The 18,528-nt window shown below is 36.4% G+C and overlaps 1 protein-coding gene across 1 annotated transcript in view; it reads left to right on the forward strand.

Annotated features, from left to right (window-relative positions):
- Window positions 1–12,279: 12,279 nt before the first annotated feature.
- The window catches only part of LOC106052265 (protein Wnt-16-like), an 87,697-nt gene continuing 81,448 nt past the window's right edge, over window positions 12,280–18,528 (forward strand). Inside the window, exon 1 of the mRNA XM_056027167.1 lies at window positions 12,280–13,011. Coding sequence (XP_055883142.1) covers window positions 12,908–13,011 — 104 coding nt within the window. The 5' untranslated portion in view covers window positions 12,280–12,907. The remainder of the gene's footprint in view (window positions 13,012–18,528) is intronic.

Genomic DNA, 18,528 nt, shown 5'->3' on the forward strand with positions numbered 1-18,528 from the left:
GGAGCTGGTTTTGCAATAGATGACCAGCTGAATCCAGTGGCATTTCAGGGACCAGACAACTGGAGCTGGTTTTGCAATAGATGACCAGCTGAATCCAGTGGCATATCAGGGACCAGACAACTGGAGCTGGTTTTGCAATAGATGACCAGCTGAATCCAGTGGCATTTCAGGGACCAGACAACTGGAGCTGGTTTTGCAATAGATGACCAGCTGAATCCAGTGGCATTTCAGGGACCAGACAACTGGAGCTGGTTTTGCAATAGATGACCAGCTGAATCCAGTGGCATTTCAGGGACCAGACAACTGGAGCTGGTTTTGCAATAGATGACCAGCTGAATCCAGTGGCATTTCAGGGACCAGACAAAAAAAAATGGAGCTGGTTTTGCAATAGATGACCAGCTGAATCCAGTGGCATTTCAGGGACCAGACAACTGGAGCTGGTTTTGCAATAGATGACCAGCTGAATCCAGTGGCATATCAGGGACCAGACAACTGGAGCTGGTTTTGCAATAGATGACCAGCTGAATCCAGTGGCATTTCAGGGACCAGACAACTGGAGCTGGTTTTGCAATAGATGACCAGCTGAATCCAGTGGCATTTCAGGGACCAGACAAAAAAAATGGAGCTGGTTTTGCAATAGATGACCAGCTGAATCCAGTGGCATTTCAGGGACCAGACAACTGGAGCTGGTTTTGCAATAGATGACCAGCTGAATCCAGTGGCATATCAGGGTCCAGACAACTGCAGCTGGTTTTGTAATGCGTGTTCCAAAGGGCTCCTCGCTGATTGTCCGTTTAAAGTCAGGCCTTTTTGCCCTATTATGACCTTTGACCAAAGGAAATGATTTCACCTGAAGGTCAGGAAAAAAGGAAAAGCATTTCACAGATCCTTCTATCCGGAGTCCCCTATCACCTAGACGCCCATTTAATCCTTGAGCCTCGCCTGGGTTTAACTATTTCAGCGATGCTGGAGGCCGAGCCCAAGAGGGGTTCCCACGTATTTCTTTACTATATCGCCACTAACCTTGAGAGAATAATCGCCAAAGGGTGTGGCCTGGTTAAGCAACAGACAACTTGTGTAAAACGTATGTTACAATAGTGAGAGTTGTTTTTTTTTTTAAAGGGTCTCTCAGAATCTTGAATGGTAATGGTGACCATTCATCATAAGATTTATAACATTTGCAGCAGAAGTAGGGATGCATAAATTAAAAAAAACACGTGCCGGGACTGTTGTTTCTTTAATTGAATCTTTGTTTGATTCCTCGTCACAATTTCAAGGCTTAGGCACAAAAGTGTCGACTTTTCACTTGAAAGTCTCGGGTTTGAATCCAACTTTCGTCTAGAGGTCATCCCACACCGAGAGCTTTATTTAGCTGTCTATGCGCCTCATTGTATCTCCCTCGACTGTGAGTTGAGGCAAACGCTCAGAATCTTGAAGTTATCTCCCACCACAGATAATCTGAAAACGAGGCGAAGCTTGAGCGAAATGCTTACACATCTTTTTTTAGCGCCAAAAACTTCCGCAGTCTGTCTGCACTACACCATCCCTAACGACATTCACATCCATTCATTTTTTTTTTTTCATTTCGCATTTCTCGTTCTCTTTTCATTTCTACCTTTGCATATTATTGCATGTGTTTGGCTTTATGCAAAAAAACGCAAACCATATTTTACGATTTTCGTCTGTCCTAAGGGGCAACCAATAAAAGCTAGAGATGAGATGGGGGAGGGGGAGAGAACTCGATCTGGCTTCAGTAGCAGACGACACCGAAGAGTTAGCGTTATATCAAAAAAAAAAAGGTTGTTAATGAGTTTCAAAGAGCCACTTGTCTTTGAGAGCTGTCGAACATCACAGGAGCCATTAGTTTTTTCACTTATCTCAAACGGTGCTGATAAACTTTGCAACCGCACATTTTTTTTTACCTCCTTCTATTTTTCTTTCCCACCAAATAACTTATATGCAGTATATAAGGAAAAGTAGACTCATGCCTCCCCCCTTCAACATTCAATGTTATTAAGGCCAAGCCCTTTAAATGGAGAGCAATTATTTATTTTAAAATATCTTTAAATCTTGTGTATTTCTATTCTGTTCTATTCTATTCTATTCTATTCTATTATTATATTATATTATATTATATTATATTATTAGTTTTATATATTTGTATATATATATATATATTATTGTTTGGAGCCTCGCATTAAATGCTTGAAAATTGTAAGGTCTTCTTTTTTTTTTTTTATCTTATCGTATATTATTTAATACAGACGTTACTTCAAAAAAAAAAAAAAAAAGACAAGATGATTACGTCCTACGCGTCATGCATTTAGTCATGCATATTAACCAAGTCACTGGTTTTCCTGGCTAGCTCAGGCAATCCATTCCATGCTCTAATAGCACTAGGAAAGAAGGAGTATTTGTACAAATTTGTCCTAGCATATGGGACAAGGAATGTGCCTTTATCTTTGTGTCTTTCAGAGTATTTTATTAAATTTTGTTTTTGTATTTGAAGATTATGGTTCAGTGTTTTTATGTATAATTGCTATTTTACTTTTAAGTCTTCTATCCTGAAGGCTTTCTAAATTTAATGATTTTACTAAAGGTGTTACTCTAGTCTAATGTGAATATTCGTTTGTTATGAATCTCACTGCTCTATCTTAACATCCATCTCACTTGTTGCCTGATTGCAAATAGGTGGCATAATTTATTCCAAAATGTAGGTCGTAAACTAAAACACTTGATTTCAACAAACGACATTGAATATGATTTCATGTCTACATTACAATAAAACGTCTGAAAAAACAAACTACGGTAGTGGTGAATATGATTTCATGTGTATGTCCTAGCAAAACGACAGTGTCCTATCTTGCATTGAATAGTAAACAGGCTTGCTGTTCAACAGAATTTCAAGGTTCGAATCCATATTCATTGCCTTTGTCGTAAACTTGCTCTCAGAGGTTTGACTCCAGTCACGTGACAAGAGATTGGGCAGCACCCCAAGTTGTCCAGGTACACGATCTTATCGGTTACAAAAGAAGAGTGAACCAAATGAAGAGTGAACCAAATGAAGAGTGAACCAAAAAAAGAGTGAACCAAATGAAGAGTGAACCAAATGAACAGTGAACCAAATGAAGAGTGAACCAAATGAAGAGTGAAACAAATGAAGTGAACCAAATGAAGAGTGAACCAAATGAAGTGAACCAAATGAAGAGTGAACCAAATGAAGAGTGAACCAAATGAAGAGTGAACCAAATAAAGAGTGAACCAAATGAAGTGAACCAAAAGAAGAGTGAACCAAAAGAAGAGTGAACCAAAAGAAGAGTGAACCAAATGAATAGTGAACCAAAAGAAGAGTGAACCAAAAGAAGAGTGAACCAAATGAAGAGTGAACCAAAAGAAGAGTGAACCAAATGAAGAGTGAACCAAATGAAGAGTGAACCAAATGAAGAATGAACCAACTGAAGAGTTAACCAAAAGAAGAGTGAACCAAATGAAGAGTGAACCAAATGAAGAGTGAACCAAATGAAGTGAACCAAATGAAGAGTGAACCAAATGAAGTGAACCAAATGAAGAGTGAACCAAATGAATAGTGAACCAAAAGAAGAGTGAACCAAAAGAAGAGTGAACCAAATGAAGAGTGAACCAAAAGAAGAGTGAACCAAATGAAGAGTGAACCAAATGAAGAGTGAACCAAATGAAGAATGAACCAACTGAAGAGTTAACCAAAAGAAGAGTGAACCAAATGAAGAGTGAACCAAATGAAGAGTGAACCAAAAGAAGAGTGAACCAAATGAATAGTGAACCAAAAGAAGAGTGAACCAAAAGAAGAGTGAACCAAATGAAGAGTGAACCAAAAGAAGAGTGAACCAAATGAAGAGTGAACCAAATGAAGAGTGAACCAAATGAAGAATGAACCAACTGAAGAGTTAACCAAAAGAAGAGTGAACCAAATGAAGAGTGAACCAAATGAAGAGTGAACCAAATGAAGTGAACCAAATGAAGAGTGAACCAAATGAAGTGAACCAAATGAAGAGTGAACCAAAAGAAGAGTGAACCAAAAGAAGAGTGAACCAAATGAAGAGTGAACCAAATGAAGAGTGAACCAAATGAAGAGTGAACCAAAAGAAGAGTGAACCAAATGAAGAGTGAACCAAATGAAGAGTGAACCAAAAGAAGAGTTAACCAAATGAAGAGTGAACCAAAAGAAGAGTGAACCAAATGAAGAGTGAACCAAAAGAAGAGTGAACCAAATGAATAGTGAACCAAAAGAAGAGTGAACCAAAAGAAGAGTGAACCAAATGAAGAGTGAACCAAAAGAAGAGTGAACCAAATGAAGAGTGAACCAAATGAAGAGTGAACCAAATGAAGAATGAACCAACTGAAGAGTTAACCAAAAGAAGAGTGAACCAAAAGAAGAGTGAACCAAAAGAAGAGTGAACCAAAAGAAGAGTGAACCAAAAGAAGCGTGAACCAACTGAAGACAAAATCCCCACCCCCCAAAAAACAAATGATGTCCGTCTAAATTACCTTCAGAGAAATAGCAAGCCATAACATGCTTTTTTTGTATTAATTTAAAATTTAAAAAGGGAAATCTTAACAATGTTGGGTTATTCTACCACCGGGTCTGGCTACCTAGTGACTCACTGCGATATGTCAATAACACATTTAAATTTTATTTCTGGTGTTGTTAAACTTTTCCTGTTTGTCATGGAATGATCAGGGCTGCCATAAGCCACTACTAAGTATGCGACCGCAGATGGCTCGTGCTAATTCTAGGTGTAAATTATGTTCTGGAAATCTCATGAATTTATTAAAGTGTTTTGAAAATTCATAATTATCTGTTGAAATATAGATAAAAATGTCATTTTGGGGTGTCATTCAATATGGAAAATGCCAATCCTACACGCGAAAAAAAACACAAAAAAAAAAACAAAAAAAAACGGCATTATGCAAAACTCGTGACTGTGGCATCTGGTGAAAGAAGCTTCTAGCGCCTAAAACTCATGAAGAATAACTTGAGGTGAACAATTTTTGAAGATTGATTCAAACATTTTGTAATTCTTGCTATAGAGCGTGATCTATGTAGGAAACAGAATTTTATGGTATAGGTACGATTTCGCTACACGAAAGGCTCGTAAAGTAAAATTAATTTGATCGTGATTTTGTACTTAGTAAAGAATGAATAAAATACATAGACGATTTTTTTTTTCTAATACAAACTCTTAATTTTCACTTATTATCGTATCCCTACCCAAACTGGGCCCAACGCAATCCGTTTTGCATAGGGACCCGCAACGATTAGGTCCGACCCTGGGAATGATTGATTATATTGGTTTCAAAATTCCGAGACTAGTTCAAAGTGAAGAACAATGTATTATTCAAGAAATAAAGAGAATAGAAAAACGCAGATGTTTGTCCAAAAAATCTGCATTAAAGCATTCATGTGTTGACCTTGTCATACATGTTACATAGAGAGCTCAAGTCTTAGAGTCTTAAGTCACAAATTTTCGCAGCCTATTCAGGCAACTTTTCCCATGCTCTAATGACAAATGGCAAGATGCAGTTGATGAATTCTTCTTACCACTGGAAGTAAGAATGTTCACTAATTTGTGTCCTTCAATTTTATTAAAGCAGATGCGCATGATGCTATAAAGCAGTGATGCCCAAAATACGGCCCACGGACCAGATCCGGCCCGCCACGTGGTTCCATCCGGCCCGCTAAAACGTCGACACAAAGTGTAGAAAATCCCCTCTCCAAAAAGGTTGATGAAGATATCTTTTCCTACGTTAAGGTAATAAATTTTTTCTCTGATGGATTGGTACCATGACCTTTAACATTTGTGCGTTTATGAAATGGGACTTGATGTATCTAGTATCTAATGTATCTAATCTACAAGAAAAAGTGGACAGATCTTTACTTTTTGTGGAATATGAAAATTAGCCAATGTATTTGATTTGTAAAGAAAGTCTGGCTGTTTAAAAAAACAGCATATAACATTTATGAAACAAATATGGCAGCATTCTTAATGATATACAATGTTACTCACATTTTAAGTAGAGAAATAAAGCCATTTTCTGAAGGGTAAAAAAGAAGATAAAACTTCAAACATCACTAATTAATGTAAGAACTAGATCCACGGGTTTTTTAATAAAATAGTTTTACTTCCATTTCATTTCGTTTGTGCATTTTTTCAGTCATGTAGTCCGCGACACGAATGTGGGAAATAAGAATGGCCGGCAAGTCGAAATAGGTTGGGCATCACTGCAGGATGGCTGCCTGGTCGTGCGGTTTGCGCGCTGGACTGTCGTTTCGATTTATCGATGGTCCCGGGTTCAAACCCTGCCCGCTCCCATCCCCCGTCGTCCTGCGGGAGGTCTGGACTAGGAAGTAAACTATCTTCAACTCTGAAGGAACATCCAAAACATGTCAAACATTTTACAACAAACAAACAAAAAGTATACTCTCGACCTATTAAGCTAGAGAAACAATGGAAAAGGTTGTAATAGGTACATGATGTTAAGATCACAAGGTCTGAAAGGGGAACTTTACTTTTGTACTGTATAGGTACATAATTATTTCAGCCTTTGGTGTGTTGTTTTTTTATATAGTGTACTGAGTTCTCCCAACATCGCTTAATATAAATGTTTTCACATTGTCTAAATTGTGTTTCCTTTCTCACAATTAAATTTTAGAAACTATGGATTGATTTCTACCAAATAAAAGTGATTTGATTACATATTTCTTCATGTTTTACACACATCTAGAATGCAGTAACCGACATGACAGACTTACGGACCCATAGACAAACAAATAGACATAGATTATTATTTCATACAAAATGAATAGAAATAGAAGATAAGAAGAGAGAGAGAGAGCAAAAGTCGTAAAAAGACGGTTACGTAGGTATATGATTTTAGCAGACGACACAATAAAGAACAGACATTTTCAACTTCTGAAGAAGAAAAAAATATAACTCGCTTCCCTCCCTTTCCTTTCAGGTTTTCCTAACGTTACGGCTGTAGCGAGAACCACGAAATGTGTTGACTGCTCTAACGGTCTAACTTGCAGACGATCTAGTGCTGGATTTATTTGTTAATCTATATTCTTACATTTTTCAATGAGTGATTCACTTTCTAGAGAAACATTGGTGAATAAGTATTGGTGAATTTGTGATCAATCTCGAAATAAAAGGTTGAAAAATTAAAAACATTTTTTCAAAGACAATATTTTTTAAAACAAACAAAAGAAAGAAAACAAAAGAAAGAAAACAAAAGAAAGGAAACAAAAGAAAGGAAACAAAAAAAAGGAAACAAAAGAAAGGAAACAAAAGAAAGGAAACAAAAGAAAGGAAACAAAAAAAAGGAAACAAAAGAAAGGAAACAAAAGAAAGAAAACAAAAGAAAGGAAACAAAAGAAAGGAAACAAAAGAAAGAAATGAGAGAAGTCAACAAGTTGAATCTTAATAACACGTTTTACGACATTATCCATGTCGTCTGAGACCATTCGTTATAGTAGGCCTGAACACCGACCTTCAACGTCACAACCTGTGGGCAGTTTAGACCAATAGCTAGTTGCCATGTCGTACAGACCTGTGACGATTGGTCTCGTCTGAATAAAAAAGGTGTGTCCCAAAACATGGCGCTCAATTGTGTCCCTTCCCTCTCCGTCGGCGTTGTTGACGGCCGTTGACTTGTAGCACCAAACTGCTGGCAGACAACTCGGCCGCTGTAGGCGTAATAGATCTGAACTTAAAAGAACTTGAGTAGGTTCTTGGTGAACAAAACTAAATAGAACTTTTATTCAAATACAAACAAATTCAATGAGATGAAATGAAATAAATATAGCAAACTTTAGTAATAGTATAAAATGGAATTCTGAACAAAATCTAACTCACTACATTAACACGTCTTTTCACTCCGGTAATTTGTAGTCGTCTGTCCTTCCTAAGCACACTGACGACAATGCCGTTCATCTTGCATCATTCACAACTAATCGTTAACCTCTTCCCACCGTCACCATAGAAACACACATATACCATAACACCTGGAACATTGAAACACTGGCAAATGCTTCAAGACTTTCTTAAACGACATTATATAAAACAATAGAAAAAAACAACAACAGCTTATCTAAGGGAAACAACCGATAATTACTGCCAGGCAGGTTTAGCCCCATTTCTGCTATATAAAACAAAATTAATTAATCAGCACTAATTGATTAACTAATTGGTTAATTTTTGGAATGTTTAATTTTTATTGAATCCTGTCATGTCAGGATCAATAAATAATTGTGCAAAGTTTTAACTTGATTCGAGAATGGGAACTGACAGAAGAAACATTTTCAGACTTTTTACCGGACAGACAGACAGACGGATAGACAAAGTGAATTGTTATAAGCTTTTTAAAAAGATGGGCGGTAAAGATTTTAACGTTGTAATGTTCTGAAATATGCTAAAACCATAATTTATGAATCACTTATATATATAAGTATATATATATATATTAACAACATTTTAGGGACTTTTAGCACATTAAACTAACAATTTATCTTCGAATTTTCAATGCTTTAAGCCACTCAATTATTAAATAATTAATTACATTTGCAAATGTGCTAACAATATGTTAGGGTAGTTTTTTAATGCTGTTAACCACACTTTAAAATACCAGGCGTTATCCTATTGTATGTAATTTCGTGTAACAGGGATGTGAGAATGTATATTTCAAAACAAAAGCTACAATATCAAAGTAACAGGGCAGTTGGCCTAACTTATAGTATTATAACATTATTACATTACGAACTCTGCAGCCTTAAATATATTTACATACAGGGGCGGACTGGGTGTCAAAATCGGCCCGGGCATTTCTATAAAATTCGGCCCACAAATTCTCTATCATGCGATGGGCATCCATTTCTAGGTGTGTCGGTCCTTAAAAATCATTAACTTTGATAATGTATCGTATGCATGCATACAGTGAACTCTATATCTTAATAAGCAATATAGCGTCTTTTCAAATCAGCAATTATGTAGGCCCTAAAAAGATGAAGCCTACTAGTAGCAATGTCTACATTCTACATTTTATTTTCGGATAATGTGTTCGATTAAAATAGTATTACACTGTAATGTCTGTGAAAGACTTTTTTTTAACACGACGCTCAAAGGGCCTGTGATACAAATAAAAATAAGAATATAATAAGAATATTATAAAACCTTTAACAATTTGAAATGTGCCATAGTGGCTTCGATAAGGCCATTTCGGTGGCCCTACCGGCCCATTTGGGTACCGGCCAACCGGGAATTTGCCCAAATGTCCATATAGCCAGTCCGCCCCTGTTTACATACGCATACATGATCAGCCATCTTGGCATAAAATATGCGCTTTTATTATAACTGTTTTAAGACTCTAAACGTATTTTCTAGTTAAACGACTGAAACTAAGTCCAATCGTTATAGAAGGCCTCAACACTGACCTGCGACGTGGCAATAAGCTATAGGTCTAAACTGCCCACAGGTTGTGACGTCGCAGGTTAGTGTTGATGTTTTCTTTGACGATGGTTCTCGCTGAAACTCACAGGTCAAATCAGATAAGGTCATCTTTTCCGAAAGACAAGATTTCATAATTCATCTCATCATCTCTCATCTCTGCCTGTTGTCCCTTCTGGGGCATAGGCCACCAACCAGCTTCCTCCAGACATCTCGGTTCTGGACGAGTCTATCCAACTGTCCCCACGTCTTGCCCAACTGCTTGGCATCTGCTTCCAGTTCGCGGCGCCATGTATTCCTCTTCCTCTTTCCCCTTCGCAAGCCTGCATCCAACATTACAAGGAAAGCCCTAACCTGGAACCTGGATTTCATAATTAGCAATCTGTTTTGGCCTTCGATTTCTCTATTAACTCTCTTTCTATATCTCTCTCTCTCTCTCTTTATCTCATTGTAAGCATCATTTCCATCCAAATCTCCCCGCCTCTAGGTTTACCAGGAATGCCTGTGAGCCCAATAAACAGAAAAGAAAACAAAGCCTTAAAAGGAGGGCAAAACCTTAAAAATGAGGCGGACAAAGCCTTTAAAAAGGAGGACGGACAAAGCCTTAAAAAGGAGGACGGACAAATCCTTAAAAAGGAGGACGAATAAAGCCTTAAAAATGAGGCGGACAAAGCCTTAAAAAGGAGGACGAATAAAGCCTTAAAAATGAGGCGGACAAAGCCTTAAAAAGGAGGACGAATAAAGCCTTAAAAATGAGGCGGACAAAGCCTTAAAAAGGAGGACGAACAAATCTTTAAAAAGGAGGACGGACAAAGCCTTAAAAATAAGGACGAACAAAGCCTTAAAAAGGAGGACCGATAAAGCCTTAAACCATTTAAAATTTAAAAGGAGGCTTACAATTTAATAGATGAAACCTATCCGTTAATCTAATAGGCTGTCAAACTACCAGGCTATATTAGTAAAAAGTGAAGTTCCCCTTTCAGACCTAGGGATCTATAGGGCAAATGATGATAAGGTCATCTGTTTCTTTGGCCAACGGTGAACGATCAGGGTGTCTTGTAGCCAGCACAACGACCAACCGCCTTTACTTTCCCCAACTTAGTCAGGTACCCATTAGAGTTGGGTGAACTCAGTGGCGCCCTAAAAAATCCCTAATTCAAAATCTCAGTCTTCACCGAGATTCGAATCCAGGACCCCAAGTTCGGAAGCCAATCAGCTACCGCGCCCCATGCTATATTTAGATTGTACGTTTTGGGAGAATTACTGTGAGTCTATTTCTTTCGTTCACTGTTAGGGTGACTATGTTGATCGTCGAAAAAAACAATTCACAGATCTTGGGGCTCCAAGTATAAGTCGGATATAAACAGCATGATTAAACAAACTATTCTGTTCAAGATAGAGGCTTTGAAAATACATTTGTCATATTTCTGTCTTTTTTTCACTGACAAAGACCGCATCAAAAATACGAAGCGATGAGAAACAAGATTAATACAGCAATTGAACCCCACGATGGCCTGCTAACAACTGTTAAAAAAAAATGGAGGCTTAGACTCACAATGTCCTCAGGGCTCGCAAAGGCCTCCCTACAAGGAACAGTAACAGGAAGAAGAAGACATAAAACAACATAAAAGAATGGACGGGCCTGTCATTGAAAGAAATTCTATCCAAGGCAAAAGGCAGAGAGGAATGGAGATGGGCGGTCAACAGATCTTATGTGGTGCCCCAACGGTTCAACAGACTTACAGATAGATGAAGATAAATTATTTCTAGTTGCATCAGACAGAAAAAAAAATTGTTTGCTGTAGGTAGTAGGCGGCGTTATATAGGGCTATTGTATGCATTGTAGTTCTAGACATCATTTTAAGCGTGACAATATGCCCGGACATTTTCACACTGTATATCAACGTCTGCACTTACGGAGGACACGACCTCAAAAAGGGAAACGTATCCTCCTTTAACCGGACGTCTGGTTTAACCCTACCTACCCCTCTCTGTTCAACGAAAAAAAAAAAAAAAGCAACCTCTCGACTTCTCTCATAGAAAGTTCTATGTGGATCTTTCCCTTCAGTAAATCAAACTGCTCATTCTAAACTGCAATAACTCCTTTACCACAACACATGATTATACCACTGCATAAGCACATCTAAGAGTTAACACTATCTTCACAAAATGTCGAAGAAGAATGGATCTCCGAACTCCTCCCCCCTCCCCTTTATTTTCCACCCATGTTTCTACACACACACACACGCAAATAACGCGTTTGTTAAAGACTTTTTTTTAAAAAAATCCTCCAGCCACCCGTTACCAGCCGTTCCATTTACCAGAAGCCGTTGGACAAAACTAGTTTGACTTCTTAACTGGCAGGGTGTTGTGGAAATGGCTATGAAACACTGGATAACATTCCAGCCCCGTGCTCTTGTTCAGCCTTAGAAAGACACGACCACGGCCTTCGTATTAATAGTTTCCATTTCAATTGCAATAATTCCCATTGACTTTGATGGAATCTGTCCCGCGCGAAGTTGGCAGCTAAAAAAGCCGTCGCGCAGTAATTCAAATAAGTTTAGTAGATTGTAGCCCCTGCCTTTAACACCTATATTGTCAGACGCGCCGACAGACGCCACCCTTTCCCCTTTTTCAGAACTCCTCCCCCCACCTTCCACCGGCACCCCTTTCCTTTCTTTTATGTTTTACACCCCCCCCCCATTTTTTTTCCTCTTTTTTTTTTCGCCCCCCCCCCCCGCCTTTTTTTTTTCTTTTCTTTTGCGTCTCTTCGATACTCGCAGCCGACAAGGGGAACTAACTAGATACACATATTTACATACGGGGGCAGGCGCGAGTTATCGGCAGTGTCATGTTGTATTTCGATCCGTGCAGCAGACGGAAAGCGTCGTACGGGAAAAGCAGACGACACTGGTCGATTAGTGTCCGTTGAGTTTTTCGCATTTGTTTTCACAATAAGCAAATATTTGTTTGAGATAATTGCGAATGATCACAAATTATTCTAATCCTATAAGTGATTTATTCTCGAACAAACGTGTTGTTTTAAAATACTTCTTGCCGATGACGTCTGGATAAAAAAAAAGTTGCATAAATAACTTTTTTTAAACAAAACTTATGGTAATAAACAATTTTAGTGACATCTTCATTTAAAAAAAAAAAAAATATTTTGTGATATTTAAGAGTTCATTGTAAATAATCATTTTACTTAAAATAAATATTTAATGTCACTTTAACTTTCCAAACTTGTTTCAAAATTAAGAAAATGTGTTTAGTGAGAAACTCGGCGCGATAGATTGGTAACAACGATTTTGATTTCTTCTCGTGCGACTTCTGCTCTGGATTATATAATAGTGTGCGGTAAAATCAAAGTCTTCTCTCGAATGTCTGTGTAGCACAGACCCCAGCGCAGTGTACGACCATGAGGAAGAATGGCACTTAGGGGCCTGAGTGTGAGGAAAGAAGGCTGGATACTGGTGGGCCTTGTCTCATACTGGATTATATTGCTGCCATGTTGCTGTCTCGCTTCTTGGATGTAAGTGGAAACTAATCTTCTTATTCATGAATGTGTAAACCAAAATATTTTCATTACATTACTTATTATTTAAAACGAGTCCAATCCAAATATCAAATGCAAGGGACACTCATAGATATTAGAATTATAATTGATCCTAAAACTGAAAAACGTAGTTATAATGGTTCTTCCTATATATATATATACATATAATATAATCTCATAATAATAATATTTATTATCCATGAAGAAATGTGTCTTACAATTTGTACATTACACCAAATAAAACCTTATAACCATAAAAACTAAGAGATGGTTATAGATTAATGAAGAATACCTATTAGATTATTTTCCTTCATATTTGAAAATATTGAAAAAAAATCAATTAATAGATGATAAAAACACACTTCTAAAATCTAAAATTAGTGTTTGAGCGAGCACCATTCTCTATTTCCATGTCCTTGGCCGCAATACTGATTTATACTTATAGGAATACATTATAGGTATGGGATATATTGACACAACAATGAAGATTATAATTTGAAGATGATACATTGATGATTGCCCTGAAGACACATGCGTGATTCCCAAGAACGTATATTTCGGTATTTCGTACGACATAAAAACAAACAAACACTGTAGTATTTAGTTTTTAATCATTTATAAGAATTATCAAAATTTGTGAATTAATTTTGTATGTTCAAATATGGCCCGCGGGCCTTAGCTTGTGTATCACGTATCTAGCGCCATGTTCCCTTACAAAGCTAATATAAAATAATGTGAAAATGGGTTTACCCGATTTTTTAACCCGTTCCATTCTTGAATAGAGATTAATTTAGGTATTTAAAGAAATGTGTATCTTAAAGGCCTTCATGTTGTGGGAGCGATATTTAACTCTTTCTCTCCGTAATTATTTTTCCACGTTTCTACGGAATTCTTCATTTTGCCTATTACTATTTCACTACCCTGTTATTATTAAGCTTCAATAACTTTGTTGTTTGTTATCAGAAAATGTTTTATTAGATATAGGATTAAAGAGAAATGCATGCTCTTTTTATATAACACAAAGTAAATTTTATAAAATTAAACATTGATTTAAATCAACGATGGTATCGTCAATTAGGAGAGAAAGAGTTAAGAGCCTCCGCCGTGATCTAAGGAACAAACGTTATCAAGATTGTTCAAAACGGTTTTGATTTCTTTTCGTGACATGCATACATACATACATCCTCCTTGCATTGTGCTTTATATATTTTAATATATTAGATTTAATACATGCGTATAGATGGAAGAAAAAGTAATTGTGAATTTTATTACATACATTTAATATTTGTGTGAATTTCGAGCCAAACGCAAGGTATTAGAATAAAGACTAAAAAAAATAGGCATAGAGAATGAACCATACGATGGTCGAGTAGAAGACGATCCCATTGTATCTCAGAACCCACTCAAGCCTACACCTCTGGGGGCAATTGATCTAACAATAACATGTTTAGATAGACTGTACAATAGGGGGGGGGGGGGAAACAGAAGCTACAATCAGTGTTTGTTTTCGTAGTAGCTCTTGAGGGGGTGCTCGTTCCTAACTAACGCCCTCTCCGAACGGTTACGGCGCCCCTTTGGTTGGACTTCGGAGTGTTTGTAGAACAATAAGAGACGTGAAGAAGAGAAGAGAGAAACAGATTTAGAACAACTTCTGTATCAACAAATCTAGCCGAATTGAAAGGCCAGTGTCCAAGGCCTAGAAACGAAAGTACGATAATTTCAAAACTTTTGGTTAAGTCCACATGACATAATAAGATAAAGGATACTATTTTTTTTTTAAATAATTAATTTATGCACATGATTAATTAGTTGAAAAGTGGTTTCTTTTATTACATCGTGTTTTATGAATGTTTTAATTAGGCCTCGGAAAAAAAAATAACGCTAATAAACAATGCCATAATAAATAGCTGCCTTCAAATTAAATAAAATCCAGGTCAATAGTAGTTTTGTTTGTTAAATATAATACTCTATAAATTGGGCGAAAAGTTAAACATTTATTTTGTAGATGACATATCTTTTAAATTATATTTTTGCAAAGATATATTTGAAAATTTTATTCTTTACATATTAATAAATCATTTTTTTGTTATGTTTGTATTTGTTTCATTAAATTGTAGCCTATATTTTTATTATTATTTTATCATTAACTTATTAGAATCAGATCTTTTAAATCATATTTAAAATTCTACAATCTACATAATATTAAATATTATTGGAAGAAATTTATAGTAATACATTGTATAATGTATCTACTCTTGTTAGACGATTTTAAATTTTTATCTCATGTTCCCTAACCCATAGACCTAGATTAGCATCTGTGACTAAACTGTGTATTGAATAGATCCAAGAGCCAATTGGCACCTGACCTATGTAGGCCCTATACTAGTTTTCATTAATAGTCTCACAATCTTAGAATAGCACAAAATATAGATTGGTATTAGTATTTTATAAGCCGGGCTAGATACGATAATTTTGTATCTGGAATTATACCCTAAAATAAACCTTATTTCAGTATTCAATTCTATAAATAAAATTTCTGGTGAAAACTTCACTACCTATACTTTATACAGCATAATTAATACTCAGTGTTTTGAATGAAATAAGTTTTAAAATAACAATTATTTTAAATGACACTATTTTTTTTTACACATGTTAAACATTTGCAAGGAAAAGACCAAGCCTAAAAAGACATTCAGAATTGTATGAAATGAACATTAAGACCTATCTGTTCAAAACGTTTTCTAGATTAGTTTGTCATTTTAGCTCTCGTGTTTATGTTTGTGATGTTATCACAGCGCCTTGAGCCAACACTATGTTTGTTAACAGCGCTCTATAAATTTAATTACTGTTATCATTATTATTATTATTATTGTTTGGTATGAAACGTTTGCAAGCTGTTGGGTAACATAATATAATTAGCGCTACAGAAAGAGATGATTGACTGGCATTAGAGATTTTCATTTATAACTAAAAAAAAACTATTAATAGCTTGCTTTTTTTTTTCTATGGTGTTCCCTGTGTACAGAGTTAAGGACGTGGTGATTGGTTATGCTTTTTTTTAAGGGTACAAAATAATATTCGTGAGCATTTTTACCTCTCCAGAATCAACATTTTTAAATATCACCCGTTTGTAACACAAAATATATTCAAATTACAACAACCGTAATACTTTCACCATTTAGCTTCAAACTTGTTTTAAGAACAGAATGAGCAGTGAACTAGCGGAAAAGAAGGAGATTAGATAAGAAGATCTACTACTACTCTACTACTCATTAAGACATTGCTAAAATCAATAGCACATATTGTTTTATTTACTTGGCCTGTGCCAATTTCAATTCAGCTTCCATGTTTAGTTTCGCGTAAAAATCTCCAGTATACATCACTATCTAATTTTTATTTTTATTAGATATTCTTTTCTTTGGCGGATAAAACTTTAAAAAATAGTTAGCTATTTGTGTATCGGTAGTACAGAATAAAGAACGTCATAACAAGCTATGTTTTTATTCTTCAAAGTTATATGATAATTTTTTTCACATTTTTAAATCCCTACACAAGTAAATCTCATAAACTGTTGCGTTTGTAGATCTTTTTTTTCTAAATATTTTGTTGTCACATTTTTAGTTCTAGTTAGAGCCTTTGCAATTGTTTCGTTACTCGTACAAATCCTCAATTTGGATAAAATGTTGTGATGGATTCTATCTGGGTTGTATAGGTGATCATTAAATGTCTTACATTGTAATTACTTTTTAAAGTGTTAATGCAAAATAAAAATTGGACGAGAATCTGTTTGTTTTAAATGAAACAAAAGCTTGTCGGTCTTGACGGAATTAACTTTATTAATTAACTATATGTTAATTGTATGTTGATAGCTATAAACTTATTCTGAAACAAATAATTTCGATTTTAACTAAGATTGTTTGGCACCAAAGTAGGACCACCCACATACATGAAAAATACAAGCGATAATGATAATTGAACCAACACTAGTACTAGTCATTTGGGTTAGGAGCTTTGGAGGGGCCATTTGACACTCTAATGATGCACGTTTGGAAAATTAGACATTGACAAGATCCATAACACAAGTCTACTTCTGCTACAGCCGCAATACATCCAGACACTTGTTATTCAAAATTTAAAAAAAAGGAAAGGGAGGGGGGACAGTCAGTAATTTGCAAGTTAGGTGCTTACAGAGGGAGGAGGAATCGGTATGGGGGGGATACAACTTCCTTGAAGTAGCTCTAGTAGCCAGCTGGTGGGCCGCCAACGCAGTAGACCATCAGATACAGCTGTTACACTGGGAGATAGGGGGGAAGAGTGGACATGAAAAGACCTTTTCATTCTTCCCCCCCCCCTGGTTTCTCGCTCTTTCGTTTCGCTTCTTGTTTTGTCTCCATCTTTTGTCTTTCTCTCAGTCTCTTGTCGCTTATCTTATCGCTCTCTTTTTTTTTCATTTATTCTCTCTCTCTCACTCACTCTCTCTCTCTCTCTCTCTTTCCATTAGTTGTATATTTCCTCCAGGCTAACTATTTCTACTTTCTCTTTATACGTCTTGTTTTCTCTCTCTCTCTCTCTCTTTCTCTCACTTTCTCTCTCTCTCTTTATCTCTCTCTCTCTTTCTCTCTCTCTCTCTTTCTCTCTCTCTCTTTTAGTTAGGATTACAAAGACTAAGACTAAGACTGCTCTATTGATCCTTACGGAAATTTGTTGTGATTACAAGGACTCTTTTCTCATATAAAGACATTTTACAAGTGCATACATCTATCTCTATCCTGTCTAGTTATTTCGTTCTCTTATTTAAACCTCTCTTCAACTCTTTATTTCTGTCGCTCTTTATCTCCATCACTCCTCTATTGCATTGTTTTCAAAGTCCAATACGGTTTTCAATTTTTACACTTACAATAAAAAAAAGTTGAAGTTCCCCTTTCTGACCTTGCGGTCTATAGGGCAGATGATGTAAAGGTCATTTGTTTCTGTTGCCCACGGTTAACGAGGGTGTTATGTGGCGGCCAGCACAACGACCAGCCTACTATACTCTTCCCCAACTAATGTCAGGTACCCATTTGAGCTGGGTAGACTCAGAGGCGCCCTAAAGATTCGGAATTAGAAATCCCAGTCTTCGCCAAGATTCGAACCCAGGACCCGGAAGCTAACCGATTTGCTACTCAGCCCCCGCCATCCCCCCTTTCAATACCAATACTGAAAAAAAAAAAGACTGAAAGTTCATTAGGGTGACTCATTGACAGAAGGGCGCCGCGACCTTTCCGATTTTACATTTTCTATACATGTATTGAAATAGGCTAGTTTTTACATTAAAAATAAACTTGATAAAATCCTAAACACAGCCATTAAGATTATCGGAAAACAAACCAAGATCCACAAACAGCAAACAAGATCCACAAACAGCAAACAAGATCCACTTGTAAATTTATTCAAAAAATAGTAATAATTAAAAAGTTATAAATATAGAAATCTTTGGATCAACACCCAGAGAGG

Source organism: Biomphalaria glabrata, chromosome 4 (genome assembly GCF_947242115.1).
Source record: "Biomphalaria glabrata chromosome 4, xgBioGlab47.1, whole genome shotgun sequence".
Taxonomy (NCBI): Eukaryota; Metazoa; Mollusca; class Gastropoda; family Planorbidae; genus Biomphalaria; species Biomphalaria glabrata.